This window comes from Chrysoperla carnea, chromosome 2, assembly GCF_905475395.1.
Source record: "Chrysoperla carnea chromosome 2, inChrCarn1.1, whole genome shotgun sequence".
Taxonomy (NCBI): Eukaryota; Metazoa; Arthropoda; class Insecta; order Neuroptera; family Chrysopidae; genus Chrysoperla; species Chrysoperla carnea.
The window spans coordinates 294,000-319,043 of record NC_058338.1 but is presented as its reverse complement, the minus strand read 5'-3'; the positions used below and the strand labels follow the sequence as shown (position 1 = coordinate 319,043).

At 30.8% G+C, this 25,044-nt stretch overlaps 4 protein-coding genes across 4 annotated transcripts; 3 read left to right on the top strand and 1 right to left on the bottom strand.

The window, feature by feature from the left end:
• The first annotated feature begins 122 nt into the window (after positions 1–122).
• LOC123294132 (conserved oligomeric Golgi complex subunit 1-like) lies at positions 123–1,741 on the top strand. Its single transcript, XM_044875221.1, has 3 exons — positions 123–290; positions 413–667; positions 1,634–1,741. Exons 1-3 carry the CDS (start codon positions 132–134, stop codon positions 1,739–1,741), a joined length of 522 nt encoding a protein of 173 aa, XP_044731156.1. The 5' UTR covers positions 123–131.
• Positions 1,742–1,855: 114 nt separating this feature from the next.
• LOC123294128 (dual oxidase 2-like) lies at positions 1,856–22,007 on the bottom strand. The gene is made up of 27 exons (XM_044875218.1): positions 22,001–22,007; positions 21,125–21,415; positions 20,821–20,985; positions 20,449–20,630; positions 19,681–19,924; positions 19,304–19,621; positions 18,978–19,181; positions 18,707–18,861; positions 18,382–18,566; positions 18,019–18,143; positions 17,526–17,813; positions 17,270–17,398; positions 16,529–16,929; positions 16,021–16,237; positions 15,823–15,836; positions 15,743–15,792; positions 15,204–15,297; positions 14,598–14,743; positions 14,181–14,392; positions 13,582–13,812; positions 13,357–13,450; positions 12,880–13,090; positions 12,585–12,705; positions 12,149–12,366; positions 11,906–12,067; positions 10,998–11,282; positions 1,856–1,984 (listed from the first exon to the last, which is right to left on the bottom strand). Exons 1-27 carry the CDS (start codon positions 22,005–22,007, stop codon positions 1,856–1,858), a joined length of 4,878 nt encoding a protein of 1,625 aa, XP_044731153.1.
• Positions 2,688–10,551, top strand: LOC123294230. Its single transcript, XM_044875346.1, has 11 exons — positions 2,688–3,236; positions 3,437–4,206; positions 4,451–5,116; positions 5,261–5,926; positions 6,526–7,241; positions 7,304–7,617; positions 7,985–8,330; positions 8,588–8,915; positions 9,199–9,627; positions 9,687–10,025; positions 10,336–10,551. The coding sequence occupies exons 1-10, from the start codon at positions 2,836–2,838 to the stop codon at positions 9,980–9,982; spliced, it is 4,932 nt and encodes a 1,643-aa protein (XP_044731281.1). The 5' UTR covers positions 2,688–2,835; the 3' UTR covers positions 9,983–10,025; positions 10,336–10,551.
• LOC123294127 (GPI mannosyltransferase 2) lies at positions 20,291–23,944 on the top strand. Its single transcript, XM_044875217.1, has 3 exons — positions 20,291–20,342; positions 22,271–22,863; positions 23,047–23,944. The coding sequence occupies exons 2-3, from the start codon at positions 22,276–22,278 to the stop codon at positions 23,680–23,682; spliced, it is 1,224 nt and encodes a 407-aa protein (XP_044731152.1). The 5' UTR covers positions 20,291–20,342; positions 22,271–22,275; the 3' UTR covers positions 23,683–23,944.
• The last annotated feature ends 1,100 nt before the right edge of the window (positions 23,945–25,044 follow it).

The window sequence follows — 25,044 nt, the reverse complement described above, 5'->3', positions numbered from 1 at the left end:
TTAATATATTAAAAATATTTAAACAAATAATTAATAATTATAATAATACAACAACAACAATCAATAAAAATCAATCACAACAATCATTATTATATTTACAATTATTATTTGATATTAAATATTTAAATATTATGTTTATATCACAACAATCTGATCATAATAATCAACAATTACATTCTATTATTCAACAATTATTACAACAATTACAACAATTAATTGATCCATTTGATTATGATGTCTTCTATCCACATATACAACAAGCGGTTTTAATTGCTGCCCAGAAAACACAAGTAAGTTTTAAATTCAGAGTTCTTCTTTATCAATGTTTTATTACATTTTCATTTTGATGGTTATTAGTCCGCTCCATTCTCGATTTTCTCTTTATCAATATATATTTTGTTTTGTTTTTTAGTGTATCCTAGGAATATTAATAAATAAACCAGAATCGTTGGCATCGATGTTAGCAAATCAAATGAAAATCAATCAACATCAAATTGCACCAGAAAAAGATGCAATGATCTTACCAATATCAAATTGTTCAAATGTATGGTTCCCATTGTTACCAGTTACAGCACCATTAATATCACGTTCTAAGAATCAATCACAAAATAGTTCTTCATCTTCGATACAAATCAATAAAAATACTAATAAAGTTGAAAAGAAAAAGGTGAGTAAAAAGTACAGTAAAACTTTGAGTCATTATTGTTTTAGTTTTGGAGTCCGTGGAGCGCCCTGTACTTACACATAATATGTACTAGGTGTGCTAGGTTTTATCGTGACAATAAGTATTCGAAATCCATGTAAGTGTTGTTTTACTGTCACGGACTCTAGAGCTAATGGTGCGTTTATTCACTACTTATTTAGCGGGAGCTAATAAACCAGTTTACTAACTTCCGAATAAGAGGAATGCGAAGCCTTTGATTCTACAAAGATCAGATCTTACTACAAAGTACATGTATGCCTTAATGCCTTTATTATCATCCTCAAAATACTAAAAATTTTAAATTCATTTCAGAATAATTTCAATTTTTTTTATTAAAATATATATGAGTACGTATTTAAGTTTTCTACTTTATCGATATGTTGATTCTAACAGCTGATGTGCGTGTGTTTTTAGTTAACCTAATGTTCTCATAGATGTCGTTGAGCACAGTTTTAAACTAAACGAAATTAACCATTCAGATTGGTTGTCTTTCGCAAGCACTAAGAGCGAAATTCAAACTTTGTTATACCATGTAAATGAAATATAACAAGGTATACTAAGTTTAGTTCCAAGTTTGTAACTAGAGCTTAAAAATATTGATGCTACGAAAAAAAATTTGGTATAGGTGTTCATAACATCACCTAATTAGTTCATTTCCGGTTACCCGTCCGTCTGTTATCACGATAAGTCAAAAAAGGAATTGTTTTTGCTTTATATTTTGAATTTTTTATTAACTACTACTAAAAATAATTGTGTGTGAATAAAAATGCATGCAACGTTTGGATAATTTTAAAAATAATAATTTGAAGTTATTGAAATTGTAAAAACAATTTTGGTTGCTCTGTTTACTTCCATATTCAAAATATAAATCGATAATAGTCTCTTATTTTTAAAAAGAAAAACTTGATGCTTAATATTTTTAATTTGCAGGTAATCAAGTCAAGTCCAAAACATTCAAAACCAACAGATAATAATTCATCTGCTGGCAACTTGGTACGATCTGGTGCAGCCTCCTTTTTATCTGATTGGTTTGGCTAAAATTTTGTTTTGTTTTTTTGTTTTTAAATAAATTTTAAAAGTTTTTGATAATTTAAAAAATGTTTATTTTATTTCAAATCAAATATTTCGATAGATTTACATTTATTAATATAATCAATAATTATGATAATGATGTACAAACATTGGTCCTTCATCTGTTTTGGTGTTCATTTTTGCACAAGCGTCTTCGGCTGATTTAGTAAATGGTGCAGGGCCACATGTAAACACTCCAATTTTTTGGCACTAACAAAAAAAAAAAACAAAATAAATTAGTTGTTAAGATCATTTTTTTCTGTAAGTTTATTATTAAAGTGGATGCTGGTAATGCTAAATAGACTGTAGTGTCATCTGACCTTTAGAATCAGATGATCCGTAGTGTCAAACGGTCCTTAGAATGTAAACAAGTAGATGTCACTGGCTACTAACGAAATACTTCATACCGAACTGCGTGAACGATCCGGAAACTGACGAAGTTATACGAATGGCGCTGTGACGTAAATTAGTAAGTATTACTTATTTTCAAACATTGTTTTGACATAGTTTGCATTTTTGTTTTTTGAATAACTCGTTTATTTTCAATTTTACACGAAATATGGTCATTACCAAAGTTATTAAGAATAAAATTTCCTACAATTTTAATTCTCATCAATTTTTCCCAGGATCGATATTTTTCTATTTATGTTCTTTATTAATTATTTTTTTCTTATAAACGATGATCTTTCGAAATGGTCTATTAAAAAATAACAAAAAATACTGAAACAGGTACAAAATACAGGACACCTTGTATTAAAAGGCGTTGTCTATACAACGAATAACGAATAATAAAACATTTAAACATTTCCGTTGTTAAACATTTTAAAATTGATTATTTACAAAATTATGTCATTCGAGATTCGTTTGTTTAAAATCATCCAAAAAAAAAATATCCCATAAAATTGACAAAATTTTCGCTTAAATGTAAGAACCACAAACTAAATAAATATTATTTTAATTAAATTTAGGGAAACACAAATTAAATTTTCAATCGGAAATAGCTGTAAATAATGCCAAAATTAGATTTCTAAGACAAGGGGGACAAGTGTGAACTAGTTATCATGTCAACAGTTATATGTTTAGGCTTTACAACACAAATTTATGGACGTCCTATAGGATACCATAACATTCTGAAACGATGGGGAGCAGGTTACCAACAAATTATTAAGAAACATTGTCATATTAACAAAAGTAATAATAAAGGGACACCAGAACAAATACGTTTAGGAGAGTTTCAAGGATCATCAAGTGGGGAGACGGGCACTAATAATACTGGTGTGAATAATGGATTTTTTAAAGTTAGTGATTTTGTTAACGCATTGGAAAAGGATCCAAATTGGAAAAAAATGCAAAGAATGTATGAAAATGAAATAAAGAAAAGTGCACAAAATATTAAATTTAATAAAAATAATAATAATGGAGATCTAAAACAACGTAAATATTGTACGTCTACACAAAAATGGTACGTACGTCATTATACGTCAAACGTTATATAGGTCCGTCATACGTCATTAGAAATAACTAACTCGACCCGTGTAGAATACCTACTTTTTAGTTTCATATATTTGACCAATAACAGGTACTTTTTGTGCAGTAAATTGCATTATGAACCTACTTTTTTGCTCTGGCTATTTGGGGTATATTTTGCAGTGTTTGTTTTAGGAACGTCCATCGAATGTTACACACAACAAATGTATTAAAAGACATCCAACGTTATTACAACAAATTAGTTTACTCAAATCTAACGCAACCATCAAATTGGACAAATTCGTATCAACTTTGGCGAGTTTTAAATCAAACCGTCGAACGAACCAAGGCTAGCGATCAACAAGAAATTAAAAACGATTCAAACTTAAAACATTATTTTATGTGGTCACCATTTTTAATCAAACAAAAGTTTTATCAAACTACTCAAACCATACAAGCGATCACAAAATCAATACGACAGAACTTACGAAATAATATCAATCGTCGTATCCTATTACGAAAGCTTCGACGATTCGAATTTTTGGTAAAATTATTTATGCAACGAATCGATCGTATGGTGGAACGTTTCGATGAACCTCGAAAAGTACGTTTGATTAAATTGTTAGATGTGTTTGTGAGTAAATTAAAAAGTATGAATTGTAAAATATGGCGAATGTATCGTGTTGTTAACAGTATGTTTAATTCCGTTGCAAATCTATTGATTAAAATGAATAAATGGCGTAAACAACATTTAGCATCAGATAAAGTATACAATAATCAAATAGTAATGAATGCAAATCGATTAATTAAAAGACATCTCATCCAGAATAATTATTATAAACAAGAGATACATTATTTTAGTCAATTTCCTGGACGGATTCTTCGTCAAACCAAACAAATAATTGGGAAAACCAAAACTAAATATATTCTAGCAGCCCCCAAGTACATTCTTAAATCAGCAGATGGTTAGTTTTGCAAATCTGCGTTATTTCCCGTGTGAACTCGATAATTCTTGTTTTAGTTGATATATACAAATCGATCAAAAATTTTACGCCAAATAACTTTGGATTGATCTACTTTTTCTTTAAAATGAATAGTTTTCGATTAAATAGAAATTTAGCAAAACAAGAATTATCTTGCATGTGTGAACTTTTGTAACCAGATTTTAAGATTTATAGTATTTAACGTTTAATTAATCCTGAACTCTAGGCACTAAAATAGCAACTAAAACTGTTTCAAACTCAATGAAAATGAATGTGACTTCGAACATCTTGTTCAAATACGATTTAACAAGGAAAGACAGCATCGAGAACATATTTAAAGATCAAAGTAATCGTGGGTCATTATCTACGTCAACCAACAAAGGTACCAGATCACCAGAAAAGATACGACTTAGTATTGAAAACGTGATAAAAAATTTAAATATCGTTGCGCCACCAACACGACACAGAACAAAATGGAAATCAGCAACGGTAGCAGCTTCACAACAAGATTTATATTTTGAAAAAGCCATACCATTTAAATTGAATGTTAGGAGGGGGGAGACAAAGAAACGTGTGATCAAACGAAAAATTGGTTTAATGAATATTAATGGAAAATTAGCTGAAACAACATCTAGTAGTGTGAATGCAACCTCAGCTCCAAAAAGTTCTCAATCGATTCAAGAATTTAAATTTGATCGTACAACAAAAATTAATGATTCGTTGCCAATTAAGAAGGAATCAAAGGTTTTGAAGACAGCTGAGATTGATTCTAATAATTGCAGCTGTCAACCACTTCAAGAATTCAAAGTTGGTGTTAACGCAACAAATAGTTGTAGTGATTTGAATGCAGCCTCTACTGAATGCCTCCAATTTCAATGTAATGACGAGTTAGGTAAGCAAACAAACTAAGGAGTATGATCGTATGACGTAAATGTAATAAAATGCTCTAAAACTATCGTTAACTAGACAATTTGTATTAGCTCTAAAAAGTTTATAAACTTTTTTCTAACTCTATTAATTTGGAATCTTGTTTTAGTATCCAAAGTATTGAATTCATCCAGAAGTATTTCACAGTTCATGAGTGCTACTAATTTATCTACAGAAGTCAATATTGTAGATAAAATTGATAAAACTAATCAAAAATCACTTCAAGATAAAGATTCTTTAATCAAATTAAATAACGATGATTCACATAAGGCTTCTAACGATTCTAAAGAATCCAACGTTTTCAAATCAAACGAATCTATGAGTGATTCACATTTAAAATCAAGCATTTCGAAATCGTTTAACAGTGATTCACGTATGGAATCAGACGCCTCGAAAGTAACTAATAATGATTCACGTATGGAATTAAACGTTTCGAACCCGGTTAATAACGATTCATGTATGGAGTCAAACTTTTTGAAAGCATCACAAAAGGATTCAATAGATGGTACGGCTAGCACTGACGACTCATTAAATGTTTTCAATATAAATGCAAGTAAAAATAATTTATCAAAAGAAGAACCAGCTGCAATATTGAAAACCATTTACATGGGCAAGGATTTTAAGGATGTGAAAATAAAAACGAGCTGTATCTCACACATTGAATTACCAAAGGACGCAGATGAAACCAATTGGACCCAGACACAGACACAACTCGCAGATGCAAAGTCACAAAATGATGAGAAAGTCGATAAAATCCATGATATTCGAAATTCAGGTACCATTTTGATTATGAGGGACGAGTAAATGGCGTGTCTGCTTTTAAATCCAGAATTAAAAAGGAAAAACAGTGATAACTTCAGACGCCATCTTGGAAAACACGTTATATCAAATATCTCGTAAATCATGCATCGTACGACAAAAACAGTATGGATGATTTTTGTGGATAAAATTATTTTCTACAACTTTTATTTGAAACATTTTTCTTTGTAATTCATAAATTTTTATTTATAGTACTCCAAACTTTGTTCAATATGATGATTGCTTTGGAGCGTGCTATAAATAAAAATCTATGCATTATACAGAAAAAAGTTTCAAATAAAAGATATAGAAAATATTATTATCTACAAAAATGATCACAATTATTTTTGTCGTAAGACGCATGATTCACGAGATATTTGATAAAACGTGTTTTTAAAGATGGCGACTGAAGCACTGGCCCCCGTTATACCAACTTGGGTGTACATTCGGGGGATTCCCCTGAATATATTCCAAAAAGAATAGGTACCTACCGAGGTACTCTTAGTGAAGTATTCTGCTATTTTATAATCTTTGTTCTAAAAACCGTTACTTTGACCACAATTTTTCCATACAAAGGTATGAATACAATTCAAGAAGAATCCTCACGTACAGATTCCAAAAAAGATTTGGATACAGCGGATACCGTAACGTTTTCATCACTTAAAGTATTCAACATGGCTGCAGAAGGGAATAACGTTGAACAATTGAAGAATGCCGGTACAAGGAGTTCATTAAACGATGATGATGACATTAATTCTGATATAAAGTATTGTACTTGTAAAGAGAAACGAAATGTTGACGATGACGATGTTATTAATTCTAATATAAAATATTGTACTTGTAAAGAGAAACTGGAAGGAGAAGAAGCCTTGATTGCAACGAATTCAAATCAACCAACGAAATATACGATAGCTAGCGATAGCAATAGTGAAATTAACACCAACATGGAGAAGATACAAAACAAAGTGGATTCATTTAAAAAATCCACAAGAACAATCATTAATAAACATAAAGAATCCATTTCAAATCCAATAAAATCTGTGGAATCTGTTGTGAGAGCAAGCTGTTTGAATGCAAGTCAAAAAGAGTTCATCCAAAACAATGAAATGTTTCAAACAACATCAAAATCAAGCTTGAAACAAGAATCCATAATCAACCAAAAACTTCCATCATTCACACCAAAAGAATCCATAGATTCTTTACAAAAAGAATCGATTATTAAACATGAAGAATTTTCATCACAATCTGTATCAGATAATAAGGAATCTGTAACAGATTGTGATATTAAAAAGGTAAACTGTAGTCGTTATCACACGTAATTTTTTCCTAACTATTGACTTACTTTGACCTGCAGGAATCATTGTCGTTGGAAGAGAACTTTACAAATGATGATGAATGGGATATTGAAATCCGACGAATACAATTGAACGATTTAAATCGTATCAATCCAAATGAATTGGATAATTATGTGTGTACGGTGATCATGCCTCAAGAGATCAAGAGCATTGAACAGCTATCAAATATTATTACACCATTGACCAATATCAAACAGATCAATCAACATCAATATTCAGCAATGATTGGCAAAGAAACTAAAATTAAAACCAATAAATCTGATATACGTTTAACTACTATATGTAACAAGAACAAGAACAAGAAGAAAGAACGGTATGGCATCGTATTGCCATTTTTATTTTAGACTATTATTAATCATACATAATAATCAATTCAAATTTAAATTATTAAGTATCTGGATGACCGAATTTTACTCGTGTTTATACGAATAACTTACAAACCATCTATTGTTGAAACTGACAATAATCTAATGGGCACTACACACATAGTTTTTAGAAATACAATACAATCACAAACATCTTTTTATTTTGTTTCGGAATGAGATAAAATTCGATCATTTTATTGTTGGTTTCATAATAATTCCCGGTCAATCTCATTCTCTGAAGATTCCCGATTTTGACGTGTGTGTTCCTCGATTTGTTTGAAATAAATATCTGATTGTTAATGAATTTTTTGATAGAATTGAAGATGTTAAAGTGAATATCAAAATAAATGATGAGACGAACATACTGAAATCAGCAACAATGGCATTAAATAATAAAAATATGACATTGTTGTCACGACAATGTAACATTCAAGAATCAGAAACAACCAAAAAACATTTGGAGAATGTTAAGAATGCTGGCAAAGAATTAGAAATACAATATTTATGTGAACGTTGCAAGGATTCCATTAACTACTTGAACACACTGTCACGGATCTCAACCGATGCGTTAACAATATTAGAACGTGACAAGTTAAATCAAATATTAGCTTCGATATCGAAAAAGTGTAATGTTATTATTACGAAATTTGAACCAGAAAAAGTAAGTTCAGAAAATTTATTTTTATTTTACTACTTTGAAAATTGCGCTACTGTTCTTGTCCTATCCTTTCATTGGCGTAGAATTTAAGAGAAGAGGTAATAACCCCTAAAACTTACCACGTTGTACGCCATGTTATCTATCTATCCTTGTCTATTGTGAGTGACATTTCGTAAATAAATTGTCAAACTAACCGTAAGTCCCTCTATGTTTTATGATTAGATCTATATCTAATTATTCTATGGTTTTTTTATTTTAAGGCGGAAGGTACAGTGCCACCAGTGGCCCATTATGATAATATTAATATTTATCATCAACCAGAAACTATGTCCTTGAAATCACATGGGTCTGGACGTAGACCAGCGTCATTTTTGAATGGGAACGTATTAAGTAAAATTGAATATAAAAATGTTGATTTATCTATATTTGAGGATTCTAAAACCTTATCAAGAACAAACCTGGATGCGGAGGAGGTGGAAGGGAGCACAGATTTAAATAATCTGAGTACAACAAATCAAGAATCAAATGGAAAGAATTTGGTTGAATATAAAAATGTTGATTTGATTGTAACCAAATATGATGTTAAAGGTGCGTTCATCATGGAATCATTTTAAAGTTGTCACACCGACCTTTCTGTAATGTAATGCAACGGTCTCTTACAAATTATTTTCCATAAAAGTGCAAAATACTTGTAATTATTAAAAATATAAAAAATATCTTTACCAAAATAAACCCTTGCACACCTTGTACATTAGTATTGATTCATATGCGAAATTTTGAAATCTGTGTAAGTACAGTTACAGTGTTACTGTGACGGGGGTTCCCCGCTTATAATTATGCAATCTGATGGGATATACTTTTGTTATTTTAGGGATCGAAACTAATCAGCACATCATGACAATTGATATCGTTCAAAAAGCAACAGATTCAAAATCATGTACAAATGAAAATGAAGAAAATGAACCAAATGAACGTGTAGTCGATGACCCAATATATAAATTTAAAGAAAATGGAAGCGATAAAAATCCACAACACGCACATTCACAGAAGAAACCATCAAAAAAATCCAAACATGGTGATCATCCTCAAACGCACACCTTGTCAAATGTTTTTAAAAAGTCAATGATTGATGACGAGGATCAAGATGGCGTCACTAACATGAAGTCAATTCAAACAGATAAAGCATTCTTACCACCGATCGGTGTTAAAGAGTCCAGATCCAAGAAACATTGGAAACCAAAGAAGTGTAACAAAGATGCACCAGCAAGTTTGTTTGGTTTCTTTGATGACATTTTGAAAGGTAATTAATATTGTTGGATCATTCTGTACAAAACTGAAATGAACATTAATCTTTTAAAGGTTTGGCCAGCAAATTAAAACAAAAACAAGATTCAGATTCATCACCATCAAAATTTGATAAGTTCTCACAAACGAATTGTGATTGTTTGAATGACTCAAAGAAGGGTCAGGGACGTTTTGAGACAATCACAGTCGAACCAATTTTAATTGATGTGAATCCAAGAATTATTGTGAATACGTATGATCGAAACCAACCAAGTATCTTAGAAACTGGCCAAGATTCAAATGATTTGGTTGAAATTAAATTGGATAATCCAAGTAATCACGTGCTTGATACTTTAGTAAAAATGCATTGATTTTTATTTCCAAATATCGGTCCAGTTTTGCTCAATTGTTTCGGTAAATATTTTTTGTTTAATATTTCTTAGAAGTTAAAAGAAATAAATACAGAAGAAGATTAAAAGAAATTTTTTTAATTTTCTAATTAAATGAAACTCAAAAACTGAACTGTTTCAAACCTTTTGCATTTGTTTCATTTTAACTATTTAGTTCTAGAGCCTGTCACAGTAAAACTGCATTAACACGGATTTCAAAATTTTGCATATGGACTAGGTGTGCCAGGGATTATCGTGGCACAAATATTTTTATCTGGTACCAATGCGAAATTTCGAAATCCGTGTAAGTGTTAGATATATTTTGTTTGTATTAGATATAGATTGATTGATACGCTTGAGAATCGGAAGAAAGAAGTTTTGTAATGATGCATGCCCCCCCTCCCCGCCCATTATTCTTAGAATCATTTAAATGGTATCCTTCAAATGGATTTCAAAACAACAATCATCAAATGTTTTAGTCTGGAGTGGAGTTTGTTTTTTATACTAACCCAACTCCCCCCCCTTCCCCCTTCATCTACTAGAACGGATCACCCCACTGTTTTGAATTTGATTTTTTTTCTCCGTTTTGCAAATCGGTTTAAGTTTGATGTGTCGTCTTTTTTGACAAAACAAACTTGTATTTTTTTTTTTAATACAGATTAAACAATTTTTTTTTCATATTGGAATCATTTTCTTTTGTTCGTAATCGTGACAATAAAAATAATTTATACGAATTGGTTATTAACCGAAAAATTTTAGCGTGGTTGTGATGGAAAAACTATTTGAAGAAAGAATAAGTCTTAGAAAACTCGGAAAAAGTCTTAGGAAGTCTGAATTTTTCAACGTTTTTGGACTAGATTCAAAGTTATTCAGACTAGTCCAAAAACGTTGAAAAATTTAGGGTTATATTCAGAGTTCTTAAGACTTTTTCAGAGTTTTCTAAAACTTACTGACTTACTTTTCCTCCAGGTCTGATCTAAATATTGAATATACTTACATTTGGATGTAATGTATGAATCGAATCAAAAAATTGATGAAAATCTGGTCGTCCAAAATGTGTGACAGCTTTCAAACCGGTGAATAACGAACGTTGCGATGTCTTTTGAAATTGTCGTTCACACAAATACAACAGAATCGTACGTAAATCGTATTTCTCGTGAATCTGTGTAATATAAATGTGGATGCTTATTAAATGATCCAAATCTTTGGATTCAATGTAACGGATCATATCCACCATCCATTCGAATTGTTTCTGAGTACGTGTTGTCCAAATAAAGTATACCTGTGTCAGACAAAATTCGTTTATTTAGTATGCTGTCAAGATCTCAAACAAGAATAGTCTATGAATGCTTCCAGGAGGTGAAAAAGCTGAATCAGCCAGCACTGAACAACACAGTCAGGCTGATTTGGGTTGCAGGTCACTCTGGCGTTAAAGGGAATGCAGCTGTAGACTCTTTTGCACGAGAGCAGTTGTCTCAAACGCTTGTTTTACCTGAGCCTGTTATTTCCATAGCAAGATGCTCTGTAATTTACCGAATCAAAGAATGGTTACGACAAGTCCACTTTTGTGTAGGACATGCAATAGGTCAAACTGTGTATAACCACAGCTAAACCATTCGACTGTGCTCACCTGAAAACTTACTAGAGCACAGTTGAGAAGGATGGTAGGACTCTTGACAGGACACTGTCGATTAAACTATCACCTTCACAACATGGGGATCTCTAATGATCCCATTTGTACAGAGTGTATGGAGGATGACGAAACCTCCATACATATTATCTGCAGGTCGTTAGATTCAGAATGTTCGGGTCCGAAACCTTGGAACCATCTACCCTGAGAGACGTAGTTCCCAACGTAGAAGATGTGGATGAATATATTTTGAAATAAATGGCGTATAGACTTACTTTATTTATATTTCGATCGGTGTTATGACCGTAATTCTTATAAACAATATCTTTTAAAATACTTGCAAATGGTGTGACACCAATTCCGCCACCAATTAAAACTGATACATTAAATTGATCCCAATTTTGGTGACCAGCACCAAATGGTCCATCCAAATATATCTAAAAATTTATAGTTTTATATTAAATTACACACAAGTTCTAATCTAAAACTAATTATTATATTGACTTGAAGGATCAGACCTTTGGATATGGTTTAGCCCTGTTGTAAACATGTTTGATTCGGCGTGTCCATGGACCCAACGCTCTAATATGAACTGTTAAATATTGTTCTTGTGGACATGATGTCAAAGTAAATGCATGATATTCATTTGGATTGTGTTCCAAACATGCGATACGAATCCATTGTCCACTTTTATAACTGAATCCATTTGGTTTTTTAAATTTTAACATTGTTACTTCTAAAAAACAACTTTTACTAATTAAAAATCGTAAAAACATTTTTTAAAACTGAGTTGACTAAAATTTAAGTGTCAAATTCAATTATCAACTTTTTAAATTTCTCAAAATTTCCCAAACTACTTCAGAAGCATTCCTTGTTTAATACTATTTTTGGTAGCGAATATTAAAAACCAAAGTCGATTAATAAAGGATGATGAAGAATGATTTGAATTTTTACCTGACGATAGTATTTCTGCTTCAACGATACTGATTTCCATTTTTTTATGTGATATGCCATATCCATGATCGATAATAAATATTAGACTGGGTACGAACAAGAAATACCAGAATAAAGGTTCCTATATCAAAATTGAATTAGGTTATAATGTTCGACAAACCGGTCCAACCTTGGTCCAAGAAACGAAGCAAAAATAAAGTTAAATTTAGATTTTTGCCCCAATTTCCTGGTGGCGAACTACTCGCCATCAAATTATGGTTTTTGGATATAGATTTATGGACCGTTTATGACTGACCTGTATGAGTCGACTGCTCCCGTGCAAATACAATAAAATAAAAAATATGGGATACTGTTGATGTGTGAACCAAAAGTAATTGTACAAGCGTTGACGAACCACAGGAATTGTAAAGGAATACATGACGGTTGTCATACAAATCAACAGGATACCTGTCACACCTGGTATTGTTTGCCACATCCAATAATGAAACTTTGGTATTTCATGAGACCTAGCGAATATAATGAAATAAGAAGACATAAATAAGTTTTCATTCTGAACTTATAATAATTTTACAAGAAGTCTTAAATATGAGCTCTGCCTTAAGATATCAGAAAACAGAACTCTAGTCTTAACTGCTTATTGTTGGAAAAGTGTTTAATTCGGGGATCAAAATAATCATATTTATTTAATTATGATTACCCATTTTAACCACTTTAGCCCACGATTTTTGGCCATACTGTATCTATAAAGTTAGAAAGTAACGCAAGAACTTACGCATGGTATACGTTACGAAACAAACATGTTAAATCATCAGCTGTTTGAGTTGAAATGTGATAAAAATTAAAACCATGACCCACACAATGGATCACTAAAACAAAACAAAACATACACAGAATTTCAAGCTTGGATCAATTTTGGATATTTATTTTCTGATAGACCCGTGGCAGTAAAACTGTGACGAGCTTCCTGCTTAAGTACAAAATGACAAAACAATCATACCTGTAAAAAATAATGCCCACCAAGCAATATAGATGTGCATTTGAAGATTCGAATCCAATGGAATATAATGACACAAACGTGTGTCACGTAACGCTGTGATGCTGTGACGACACATGGTTAACAATAGCGTGGCAAAACAAAACATTTGAGCGGATGCTGCACCACGTGTAAATGCTACACCACTCCCAACAATACGACGTAATCCAGAATGTTCACGTTCAAAATAATATCCTGTTGGAAATCATAATCAACTTATTAGATCCAACACAGGTACAGGATGGCACATTAGCAATTGGGTTTAACAGTTATCAATTCAGAACGGTAGTGTTGGGATAATCCAATTAATCTATGGGTCCAAAGAAAACAAGCCAAGAAAAATAGCGTTTTTTTGTTTACTGCTAATCAATGGCTAAGTTAATGATTGTGGTACGAAAAACTGGTTGGATGAAGGGTTAAAAGAGGATTCTTAAACTTGTTGTAACCAAATGCCAATGGTTTTTGTTTGAATGGTAGTTAAACCTTAGACAAGGTTGTAGTTGCTCTGCCCCCGCTAAAGTGCTCATTAAAAATAAAATGTATTTGAATAAAAAAATGCTCACTATAAAAACGCTCAATAAAAATGAGCCACAAGAGAAATGTAAAGATAGTAAACCAGAATATTTGTGTGGAACGTACGGTCAACCAATACAACATTTTATTAAATAAATTCAATTGAATCGATTCTTTTGTTATCTTTTTAGTTTCTAATTCATCTTGTTCTTGAATTAACACTTGCTCACCACCAATTCGACGTTGTATTTCTTCTTTAGTACTAAAAAGTACAAAATAATTACGCATTAACTCAAATTATCTAAATTTATGATATTTGTTTCGTCCAAATTATTTGTCTAATGTGTTTTTTCCTAAGCGGTACACTTCTAGACCATGAGTATATTTTTTTTCAAAGCTAGACATAATAAAGAATAATGAAAATAAGGGTAGGACAGAATAATAATATATAACATAAAATAACTTACGCATATAATGTTTCAAATGTTTCCTTGATTTCACTCAAACGTGAATTGAACGGTACATCCTTAATTGATAAATCCAATTTACTAAAGTCCAACACATCTTTATATTCTGTGAGTAATTTTTTAAAATCATCGAAAGTTATCGAATTCTATTTGAATGAATAAATTAAATATCAGTTTACATTCATACATAATTAATTATTATTATTTTAAAAGTGAAACTACCTGCTTTACCTCACAATATCTGAAGATCGTGAGAAAAGGAGGTCTCGCATAATTAATTTATTGAAAAATAATGACTGAATATCACATTTGGACCAAATAAAATATTCTCCTACTCGAAAAAAGAGTTTTATTGTAACCTAACATGAGGAACGAAAGTCTGAACCTCCCTGTTTTGGACGATTTCTGCACAGGGACCTGATAACTCTTCAATTTATAATAATCTTATGATTAAATAGATAATTTTGATTCTAAAATAATAATTTTCTGTCAATTTAGATTATAACTTGTATGATTGATGTAACATAATTTTAGATATGAATTCAAGTTTAGTTTTGTTTCACTTTTAAAATGGTGGAGTGAACTCTTAAATCGGTTAAAACTAACGTTTTGATCAATTCCAGCTTCCAGCATCATGTCATCAATGGTTTTCTCTAATTCTTCGTTATTGATTTTAGCATATACAAGTTCGGATAATGTTCTAAAAATTAAAATTAATTATTTGATACTTATCTTCAGTGTATTTAGTAATATTAATACACAATTGAACCCGCTCCCCACTCCGTATGTATAGTAATACATTTAATGATACTATTTCCTTCATCTAAGTGTCTCTGTATTGGTGAAATATACATTCTAAAGTGACTTATACGTTGAGTTTGAGTTGAGTGACTCCTATGAGTTCGTTCTCCTATGAGTTGAGTTTGAGTTGAGTTGAAGTGACTTCTATGAATTTGATAGGTCTGTGAATTAACAAATCTTTCTATTTTCCCCATAGTCATATATCTCCCAAATTACACCTCTGGTCGAAATTTGGTTCATAGGTTTTACATTTGTCTTGATAAGCTTAATTTACTGGTATAATTTTCTGCTTCCCTGTATATGTGTATTAATGATTAACCTCCCCCCCTCCCATTAATACGTACCTGAACATATTAATAAATTGAACTTTAGACATAGTTTCAGAATCGTCCATAAGAAACATTTGAAATATAAATTCCATTTTTTTAATTGGTTTATCTTAAACATAATTAAAATTGTTTTCAAATTAAAAGCTGTTATTTTATTAAAATCGGATCAGTTAAAAATTAAAATTGCACATTCTAAATGTTTTAGAACTCTGTTTTAGAACACTTAGAATATTTTAACTGATTCCACGATTTTGAGTTGAGTAAAAATAATTATGAATTGATATCTAAGCTACCGTTTGAAAGTATTTTAAGCATTGCCATAAATTCACGAAAACATATAAAACCATTTTTATCTTTATCGACCAATCCAAACATTTTGATTGCGAATTCTGATTCAACACCAATTGTTAATTGATCAGCAAACTCATTTAATGTTAATTGTGTTGAGTGCACCTTTTTCTTTATTTCTTTGTCTTTCTTCGTTTGAACTTTTGCTCTATCTCCAAACTCCTTTGTTTGTAAAGTTTTAAAAAGTAAAAAATTAATTTAAACAACATTTCTCTTGATGGTTAATTGATTCAGCGCGTCCATACAATAAGTATTTGTTTATGGAAGTAAATAGAAGACATAGTCCAACTAAATTAAATAGAATATCATGGTAATCAAGAAAAAATTAATGCATCTTTGAAATTAATGCATCTGATTGATGTGTTTCAATTGCTCTCTTTACTTCCATGTACAAATATTAATGGCAGGCAGCATAACAAGCTTGATTAGATAAAATTGATACAATTTACTAACAGAACTAAGTGCTGCATGTTGAAAAAACTGTTGTAACTGTTGGTCACGTTGCCGTTTGGTCGTAATTGTTTTTAGGAAGCTTTTCAATGGTACCTTTGTATTGTGGCCAGACCTCGTTAAACCCAATTTCGATATAAATGATTGCAAGTGATCAATAAACGGTTGACGGAAAAACTGATCGAATTTTAATAATAAATCATATTCGTGTTGAAATCGTACTCCTAAATGTAAACCGTCTGATATTAGATACAAGTCTAACGTTTGAGTCTTGTTCTTTAAATTGATACAACGTAATACAGTCTTTGATTCTGTAGGACTCTGTAAGTTTATTTCACCACATTTTATATCAACGATTACAATTACGTTGCGATATGGTTTCTTGTAATCAATCCATTCTAAAGCTGTAAAATTTAATACATTTTATTTATTATACAGGATGTTTCAAGAATTGCTACGCCCTATTTTAAGGTACTTATAAGTGGGGACCTCATGACAGTACTATTTAATGACAGATATAATATTTACTAGATGTGCCAGGGTTTATCCTAGCAGAATAAACATATATATGCCTGTTATCGTTGCAGAAAGGTCTGTTGATATTCGAAATTTCGAAATCCGTGTAAGTGCAATTTTACTGTGACGGGATCCAGGGCTATTACTTCTCAAGTAAAGTAGTAATACACGTTTCAATTCCTCTCTTTACTTCCATATTCAAAGGTTAAATTAAAATGAGAAACAAACCTGGAAATGGCATATGTGTAGAAGAGTTTGTGTGTAATTTTTTTAGATGTTCCTTTTGTCTGTTCTTTGTGATATCGATACGTTGTTTTCGTTCAGAACACACTAGAAAGCCGATTAAACCAAAGACACCTAAAATTATTAATTTTTTATTTTAAATCCATCTATATTAGTCGACTAGTCACAGATATAGCATCTTTTGTTGCCAGCTAGATGTTTTAAAAAAGAGAATGTTTACGCACACACGCACGTTACCTACCTACGATAAATAGAATAAGAATGACAAATGTCATAATAAATGATAGTTGACTGTTGCTAAAGTAATCGTACGTTTGTGGCCCAACAGGAGTACACGCGTCCAATTGTGCTACATCACTCCATATTTCCTCATATAAATATGAACAACTTTTGTTTGCTGTTATGTGATATTTATTTTTCAAAAAACTGTTAAAATCTTCAGATAAACTACAGTTATGATGTGGAGAATGATATTTTGTGCAACCCTCCGAATTATCTGCCAATCCACCATATAGTGACTTCTTTTCATCTGAAACATAAAATGTCCTGCAGCACCTTTTAAGGTATACTTTCATGATAACGCTTGACGCTGAGTTTGAACGTCAAATAAGGGCCAAGTGGTCAGTTGACACAATCCTTACACAATACTGGCAGACATACCCCCTCCCTCCGAAACCGCCATAAAGTAGGAGATCAAAGAAAATCTTAAATAAGAAAGGAGGAGTTGAACGTACCTTCAGTTATTGCAAGTCCAAAAACACGTTTTGGTAAATCATAATGTTCCAAGTTTGTGACTGCCAACAATATATCGTAGAAAGTTAGCTTTTTAATTCTTTGGATATCATTTTCAGTAAATAGCCTGTCAAAATTAAGAAATCAGTCTAAAAATTCAAACGGAAATACATATAGCACAGTAAACGAAACAAATGGCTAGCAAAATACTTGGAGAGGTACTTGTATAAAAACAATAGAGAACATCGCTTGTGACCATGACTTTGACTTGAAATTCTAGTATCATAGTCCACATGCCATTAGCAACCATTTTCAGGTTCGTTTACTGAAGCAAACAAAACATTTTAATTTTTTTATTTGCTCACATATTGTATTTATTTTCGAACCAAAATCGATCCCCATCTCGTATACGTGTAAATTGATCTAATATAATCGCTTTAAATAATGGACCTGGACCAAAAGATCTCGTTTCTAAAATGCCACCCACCCAAACATCAATATCGTCGTTTGACCAATTATCGTTTGAAGTTTTTATCGTATCGAGTTTTTCCTAAAAACAAAAATAACAGAAACTTAATTTATACCTTAAACAACTTTTGTACGAAACATTTTTTAGCAGCCTTTTTATATTTATGTAGTTCCAAATGGAAGCGCATTCTACAGCTATAAAACTAAGAAGCGATTTTTTACCTTATACGTTTTTTTAAATTTATCACAGAATTTACATTCGACATTATACGCTTTTAAAGCATCTTCATAACTTGGTAAGCCATGGTCACGGCCTCTTTGAATATTTAAAGCCATTAAATCACGTCTAGAGAATTCTAATGGTCCAAAAACATTACCTAATCAACGAACAAACATTAGTTCTTTTTAACTTTGCTAGAATTCAAACCTACGGCTAGGATTCGAACCCACCTAGCCAAGATTCGAATCGACCTAGCGCTCCACTTTTACCTACCTCGTAAATCTTCAACAATTTCTGAATCCTCCTTTTCGCTGGGCTGATACGTCATCCCCAATATTAAACGATCGATATCCATTACCTTGTCGCCATTGTAATCATATGTGATGGCTTCATTTGGTGTCCAATAATTATTACAGGTCCGTATTTTATATTCCATATTAGAACATCCCTTACTTCTATAATCTCTTAGTTTCACAGCTACAACAAAAAAGCCGTGAATAGAGTCTGGTGCGACCCTTGAGGTCTACTCGAACAACTTCTGTGTTTGTTTATCAACTAAAATTAAAAACCTATTTTTCCTTAATATTCAAAGATCTTACCTGATGGGACTAAAGTATGACCAAATGGAAATGCGGCTGATTGAAATAACTGTTCGATTTGTGGATCGATTGTAGGATTATATGCCTTGTATGTGGATTCGCTCAACGAATCGTGTAAAAATTCTGGTAACCATTCATAAAATATAATTTGTTGTTGGGAAGCAATTGTCCACTTACGAGCCTCATTAAAAATACGCTCGTCCGACCAATCTGGATTTCTCTTTGTCAGACATTTTGCCAAAAAATTGTGCCATCGAAACCATATAACACCGAATGTTAATAGATATGGATTTTCGTTGCCACGTGGGTTACCTAATTCTATAAAAGTAAAAATTATTATACGAGGTGCATCATTTTAATCTACTAATCTAACTCACTAAAAAATCTGGTCACATTAAATAGTTTATGGTCCTTAGTGAATTTTCCATGATGAGTAGGTGGTGGAGGGTTTGCCATTGGTAGACCCATTGTATTCTTTTCAGGCCATAATCCACCATCGTTACTAGCTAACATACCATTTTTCGCTAAGGTCCCATTTGTATATAAGCGTAAATGATTCGACCAAGCTTTAGATGTTCCATAAATTAAACCGCCATCAATGTATGGTGTAATTTCATTTAGCTACAGCCAAAATTACAATTGAATTTCGTTTTGAAATATAAGAGTAAAATCAAAAACTTTAAAGTGGTTCATTCGGCTGTTTGAGCAAGTACGCTCAATGTACGCTCAATAAATAACTTTTGTTTTTGACGCTTTTTCGATATTTTTATAGCATTTTCTTACATTTACGTCATACAAATTGCCTAACTGCCTGGTTGAGTCACCTGACAGCCGAATCGTTTTAATAATTTATAGTCCTAGCCAACTCAAACTGTCAATTTTTATTATTTTAGTCTATGGTATTTATTTATATTTATTTATATGTCTATGATTATTTATAATTATCATGTGCTTCAAATATTGTAAATCTAATTGTAAATTATAATTTTATCTCTTATCTTAACTTAATTTAAGTGTAATGTTCACAAATTATAATGAGGTAAGTTTTATTAATTAATAATTTATTATATTTAAACAGAAATAATTAAGAAAATTTATATTCAAAAAGACAAATGAAAATTGTACATTTGTAGAAATTTGGGTACCTGTTGCCGAGGATTATTTGAGCTTCGACCAGATCGTTGATCGTAACGTGTACGCAATACTGGCATTTCTGTATGAATTGTTAAATTTCTAAATGGATGAATGTCCGGTATTGGAATATTAAAGTATTCTGGTGGGCATGCTGGTCTCTGAGCGTCCAATATTTCTTCCACAATTTGTTGACCTATCCCAAAATTATATTATTTTTTATTTACAAAATAACAGAACTAACCAAAAATTTGAGAATACTTTGGTATTCAATTCTATATCATTTTTGGGAATTTTTTTGATTGAATCGGTAGATTATGGCTAATTTAAATTTAATAAATTTACCGATTCCATAAATACTTCCAAAAAAGTTACTTAAACCTTACCAAAAAAGACTAAAAGAGCATTTTTGCCAGTGTTGGAGTATGTACGTTTGCCATCCGATTTCAAAAAGACTTGACTTAATATCAATGGATTTGGTCGATTTTGTCCGGCTGGTTGATAAACTCCATCCTCATAATTGGCAGGAACTCGTCTTAAAAGTGGCGTATCTTTAAATTTAAAAATCAATTAATTGTAATCTTGCTATGGGAATGACAGGCTCGGATGAAAGGGGCGTTTGAGACGACCCCTCTCGTGCCAACGAGTCTGCTTCATTCCCTTTTAAAAAAACTTCAAATAATAATTTACCGACAGCTCCAAGATCTGGTTTTGAGGGATTATTAAACCAACCATCGTAGCCCGGATATTCCTGGGCAATTTGATACGTTGGTTCATCTCCTCGTTCTGTACCAATCCGTCGGCCAAATAATAGCCAATCACAAAGATAATCCTTAATGTGTTCAGGATCAGGCTTTGGTATTCCATCGATCGTTGGTACTTTGAGACCCTGTGTATTTACTACAGTTTGGCCCTTTTTAGGTTCTGTTGATATTCTGGTACCATCTGCATTTCTTATGGTTTGACTTTTGCTAATATAGCCTAAAATTAGTTTTTAATCAATATTGTTGGAATCAAATCGAAGGTTTAATGATTTTTTTTTTAATTTTATCCATATTATGTTGAAAAATTACTTACCAAGTAAAAAACAGATGACCAAGAAATCCTAAAATCATTTTTTAATAATATTAAGAAAAACTCTTCTTAAAAAAACACATTTTATTCGCAGCAAACAAGACAAGAAATTTCGTATGATTTACTTTGAAAATTTGTAGGCCACAGTATCAAGTTAATTATTGAAATAATAAAGCGTGTCCCATAGGCCCTTATACTGTTTAGGGGAACAAAAACTTGTACTTAAAAGACTATTTGATAATTTTAGATGTCAGTTGGATAAAAGCTCTAATAAAAAATAATATTTTATTAGATTTTGTGGGTGTACAATGGTGGGGGTGAAATGAATTAAAAACTTTAATATTTAATTAAAAACTTACTTTTCTAATAAATATCATAATTTTAATATTGAATGCATGCATGCGTGCGTGCGTGCACTTTAGATTAACTTAATCAATTTTAGATTCAATATTTTAGTTTTGGGTGGTTTTGACTGACATCATTCTCAATTACAACACATTTGTCTTATCATTAAAAGGAAAAAACCAACCATTTCCCGTTTTCTTGTGGTTTAGATTTTTTCCCCTCCAATTTAAAGATAAAAATTCAATTAATTGAACGAAAAAAAAAATATTTTAAATTAATTATTTATATAAGTTTATTGTCCTAAAAAGTAAAAAATAATCACCCTCCTTTCCCTAAGAGGACAATTTTTTGGTACGAAGTTTTTTCGATGCATTATAATCCTATCTACAATTTTTAAATAATTATTTTTTATTTCAGATACAATGGATATCAAAATCAGAAATCGAAAATCTATTAAAAATATCGAGAAGCAGATAATTTGGTTTTGTATAAAATCACGTTTATTTATAATTCTTTTACAATACATATCAAATTTAATAATTCCTGATCATGATTCTGGAACATTTTTGGTACAAATCGATCCACAACAACAAAAACCATCATCATATTTGGATCAAATAATTTATCATTTATTTTCTGGATTTCTACGTTGGGATGCTCAATATTTTCTTCACATTCTCCATTATGGATACACATATGAAAATGTTTTAGCATTCTTTCCAATTTATCCAATTCTAATTAAAATTTGTTCCTTTCCAATCCAAATTTTATTTGGAAATTTCATAAATAATTTTAGCATTTATATTTTAACAATTATTTTTGTAAATAATCTAATTTTTATAAAGACTGCATTAGTTTTATATTCATTAACGTTGGCCATCTTTAAAAATTATAATTATGCGTATACGACGGCCATTTTGTTTGCATTTAATCCTGCAAGTATTTTTTTTAGTGCCGCATATTCTGAAAGTTTATTTGCATTCCTTAGTTTTTCAGCCATGTTAAAATGCGTTGAATTCTATAAAGATATGATTGATAATAAATTTAAAATTAATCAATTATTAATAATTTCATTATTAATCGGTCTGTCAATTGGAACACGATCCAATGGTTTATTAAATATTGGATTTTTTACATATTTTTGTTTATTAATCATTTATAAGAAATTTAATTATAAAATATTCATTATTTTATTTATAACAATTCTAATATCAATAATACCATTTTTATTGATACAAATTTATAATTATACAAGTTTTTGTATGAAATTTAATTCAAATTTACCGCAATTTTTGATTGATTATGGTTTAAAAAATAATTACAAGATGGCAGCAGGTGAGAATGTTTCAATATGGTGTTCGTATACAATTCCATTTGCTTATTCATACGTTCAACGCGTCCATTGGGATGTGGGTTTTTTAAAATATTACCAATTTAAACAAATACCAAATTTTCTGTTAGCTAGTCCAATTATTTTTATAATGATTCAACAATTTATTGATTATGTTCAAATGAAATTATTAAGGTTAAAAATCAATTTTTTGGATTTCGTTTTTGTGGTTCATGCATTTTCTTTGACAATTTTTTGTATATTTTTTGTTCATATTCAAGTGACAACCCGTATGTTATGTTCGGCTTCACCGATTTTATACTGGTATTGTGCGGATAAATGGTTGAATGGTTTGAATAAGAATTCATTGCAATTACAGCCAAATTTTCTATTTTTATTTAAAAATGTCATTCTAGCACAAAAATGTATACAATTTTATTTTTTTACGTATTTTGTTGTTGGAACAATATTATTTTCGAATTTTTTGCCGTGGACATAACGGGTTTGTGTTAAAAGAAGGGTGATAGGAGAGTAAATACACTGATTTTAGGTTAATAACTCGAGACCCAGAAATGAGAGTTTTACAAAAAACTAGCACAGTATTTTTTAAAGACATTCCTAAGAAAATAGTGTCTTTTTGTATTTATGATACTTAAAAAAACAGCCATAGTATTCTGTTATAATCTATAATCATAGAACAATAAAGAAATAGTTAAGGAATTTTATAAGAATAGTTCTCAATCTCCAACCAAAAAATAAAAAGTTCCCTTTTTTTTTTGTAAATATGTTATCATTTTGTTTATTAAAAATTTTTATTAAATGTTTTTTCTGGTATTTTACTTTTCTAGACCCTGAGATAAGTAGAACGCAATTTTCTTTGTTGTATAATTTCTATAAAATGTGAAAAATTCGATTAAATAACACAAAAACTGAATTTATTATTCTTAATTTTCTCTTGTAAATACTCTTAAAAAATTGATGATGTCACTTAGTCAATAATATAAAAGTTTCTTAAGAAAACTAGAAGTCATTACGGTAATATTGAAAAAGGTTCATTTAATTATATTTGCGACTGCGCAATAAATACTAACTTATTAATAATATTTGAACGATGATTCACGAAGATGTTCGTTCGTATAAATTCGTGAGCATGTGCATTTTAAAATGGCGTCATCCATGATGGCTTGTTTGTGATAAAAAGTTGTATTCAAAAATATAAAAATTATTTATTATGGTACAGTAAATCTGGCATTTTGACTGGAAAAAATTACAATACTGGATCTGAGGTTATGGATCGTTAGGGGGGCATGTAAATAACTTTAAAAAAAATTAAGAGAATTTTTCGTTCCGCTGTTTTTGAGAAAATCCAAAAAATGGGGAAAAAAATTTGGAATGCGTTTTTCTCGAAATCTATTGATTTAAGGGAAAAGTTTTTCAAATACTTTAACGCCACCTACTTTTTGTAATTTAACTCGTATGACGTTGCTCCAATGACATAAAATGTAGCTGACAGTGTCTTCTACATTTTTTATTTGAAAAACTTTTCCCTTAAATCAATAGATTTCGAGAAAAACGCATTCCAAATTTTTTTTCCCCATTTTTTTGGATTTTCTCAAAAACAGCGGAACGAAAAATTCTCTTAATTTTTTTTAAAGTTATTTACATGCCCCCCTAACGATCCATAACCTCAGATCCAGTATTGTAATTTTTTCCAGGTCCGGCCTTTTTTTCGTCTATATTGACTGAATATTAACAGAAAATGTTTATGTTTTACTGTAAATTGAACTTTAAAAGAAAAAAAAAACAATGATGACCGAAGGTGTTGATTCGTATGACTTCGTGTGAACAACATGTGCATTTT

Bases quoted from the DNA above. Each gene is read 5' to 3' on its own strand.
- LOC123294132 (XM_044875221.1), top strand. From the start codon at position 132: ATGTTTATATCACAACAATCTGATCATAATAATCAACAATTACATTCT. The intron at 291-412 runs GTAAGTTTTAAA...TTTGTTTTTTAG, and splicing joins TTGCTGCCCAGAAAACACAA to TGTATCCTAGGAATATTAAT. The intron at 668-1,633 runs GTGAGTAAAAAG...TTTAATTTGCAG, and splicing joins ATAAAGTTGAAAAGAAAAAG to GTAATCAAGTCAAGTCCAAA.
- LOC123294230 (XM_044875346.1), top strand. From the start codon at position 2,836: ATGTCAACAGTTATATGTTTAGGCTTTACAACACAAATTTATGGACGT. The intron at 7,618-7,984 runs GTATGGCATCGT...ATTTTTTGATAG, and splicing joins AAGAACAAGAAGAAAGAACG to AATTGAAGATGTTAAAGTGA. The intron at 9,628-9,686 runs GTAATTAATATT...AATCTTTTAAAG, and splicing joins CTTTGATGACATTTTGAAAG to GTTTGGCCAGCAAATTAAAA.
- LOC123294128 (XM_044875218.1), bottom strand. The intron at 18,567-18,706 runs GTAAAAAATCGC...TTTTGTTTTTAG, and splicing joins AATTTAAAAAAACGTATAAG to GAAAAACTCGATACGATAAA. The intron at 17,814-18,018 runs GTACGTTCAACT...TTTATGTTTCAG, and splicing joins TGGACTTGCAATAACTGAAG to ATGAAAAGAAGTCACTATAT.
- LOC123294127 (XM_044875217.1), top strand. From the start codon at position 22,276: ATGGATATCAAAATCAGAAATCGAAAATCTATTAAAAATATCGAGAAG. The intron at 22,864-23,046 runs GTTGAATTCTAT...TTCATTATTTTA, and splicing joins TTTCAGCCATGTTAAAATGC to TTTATAACAATTCTAATATC.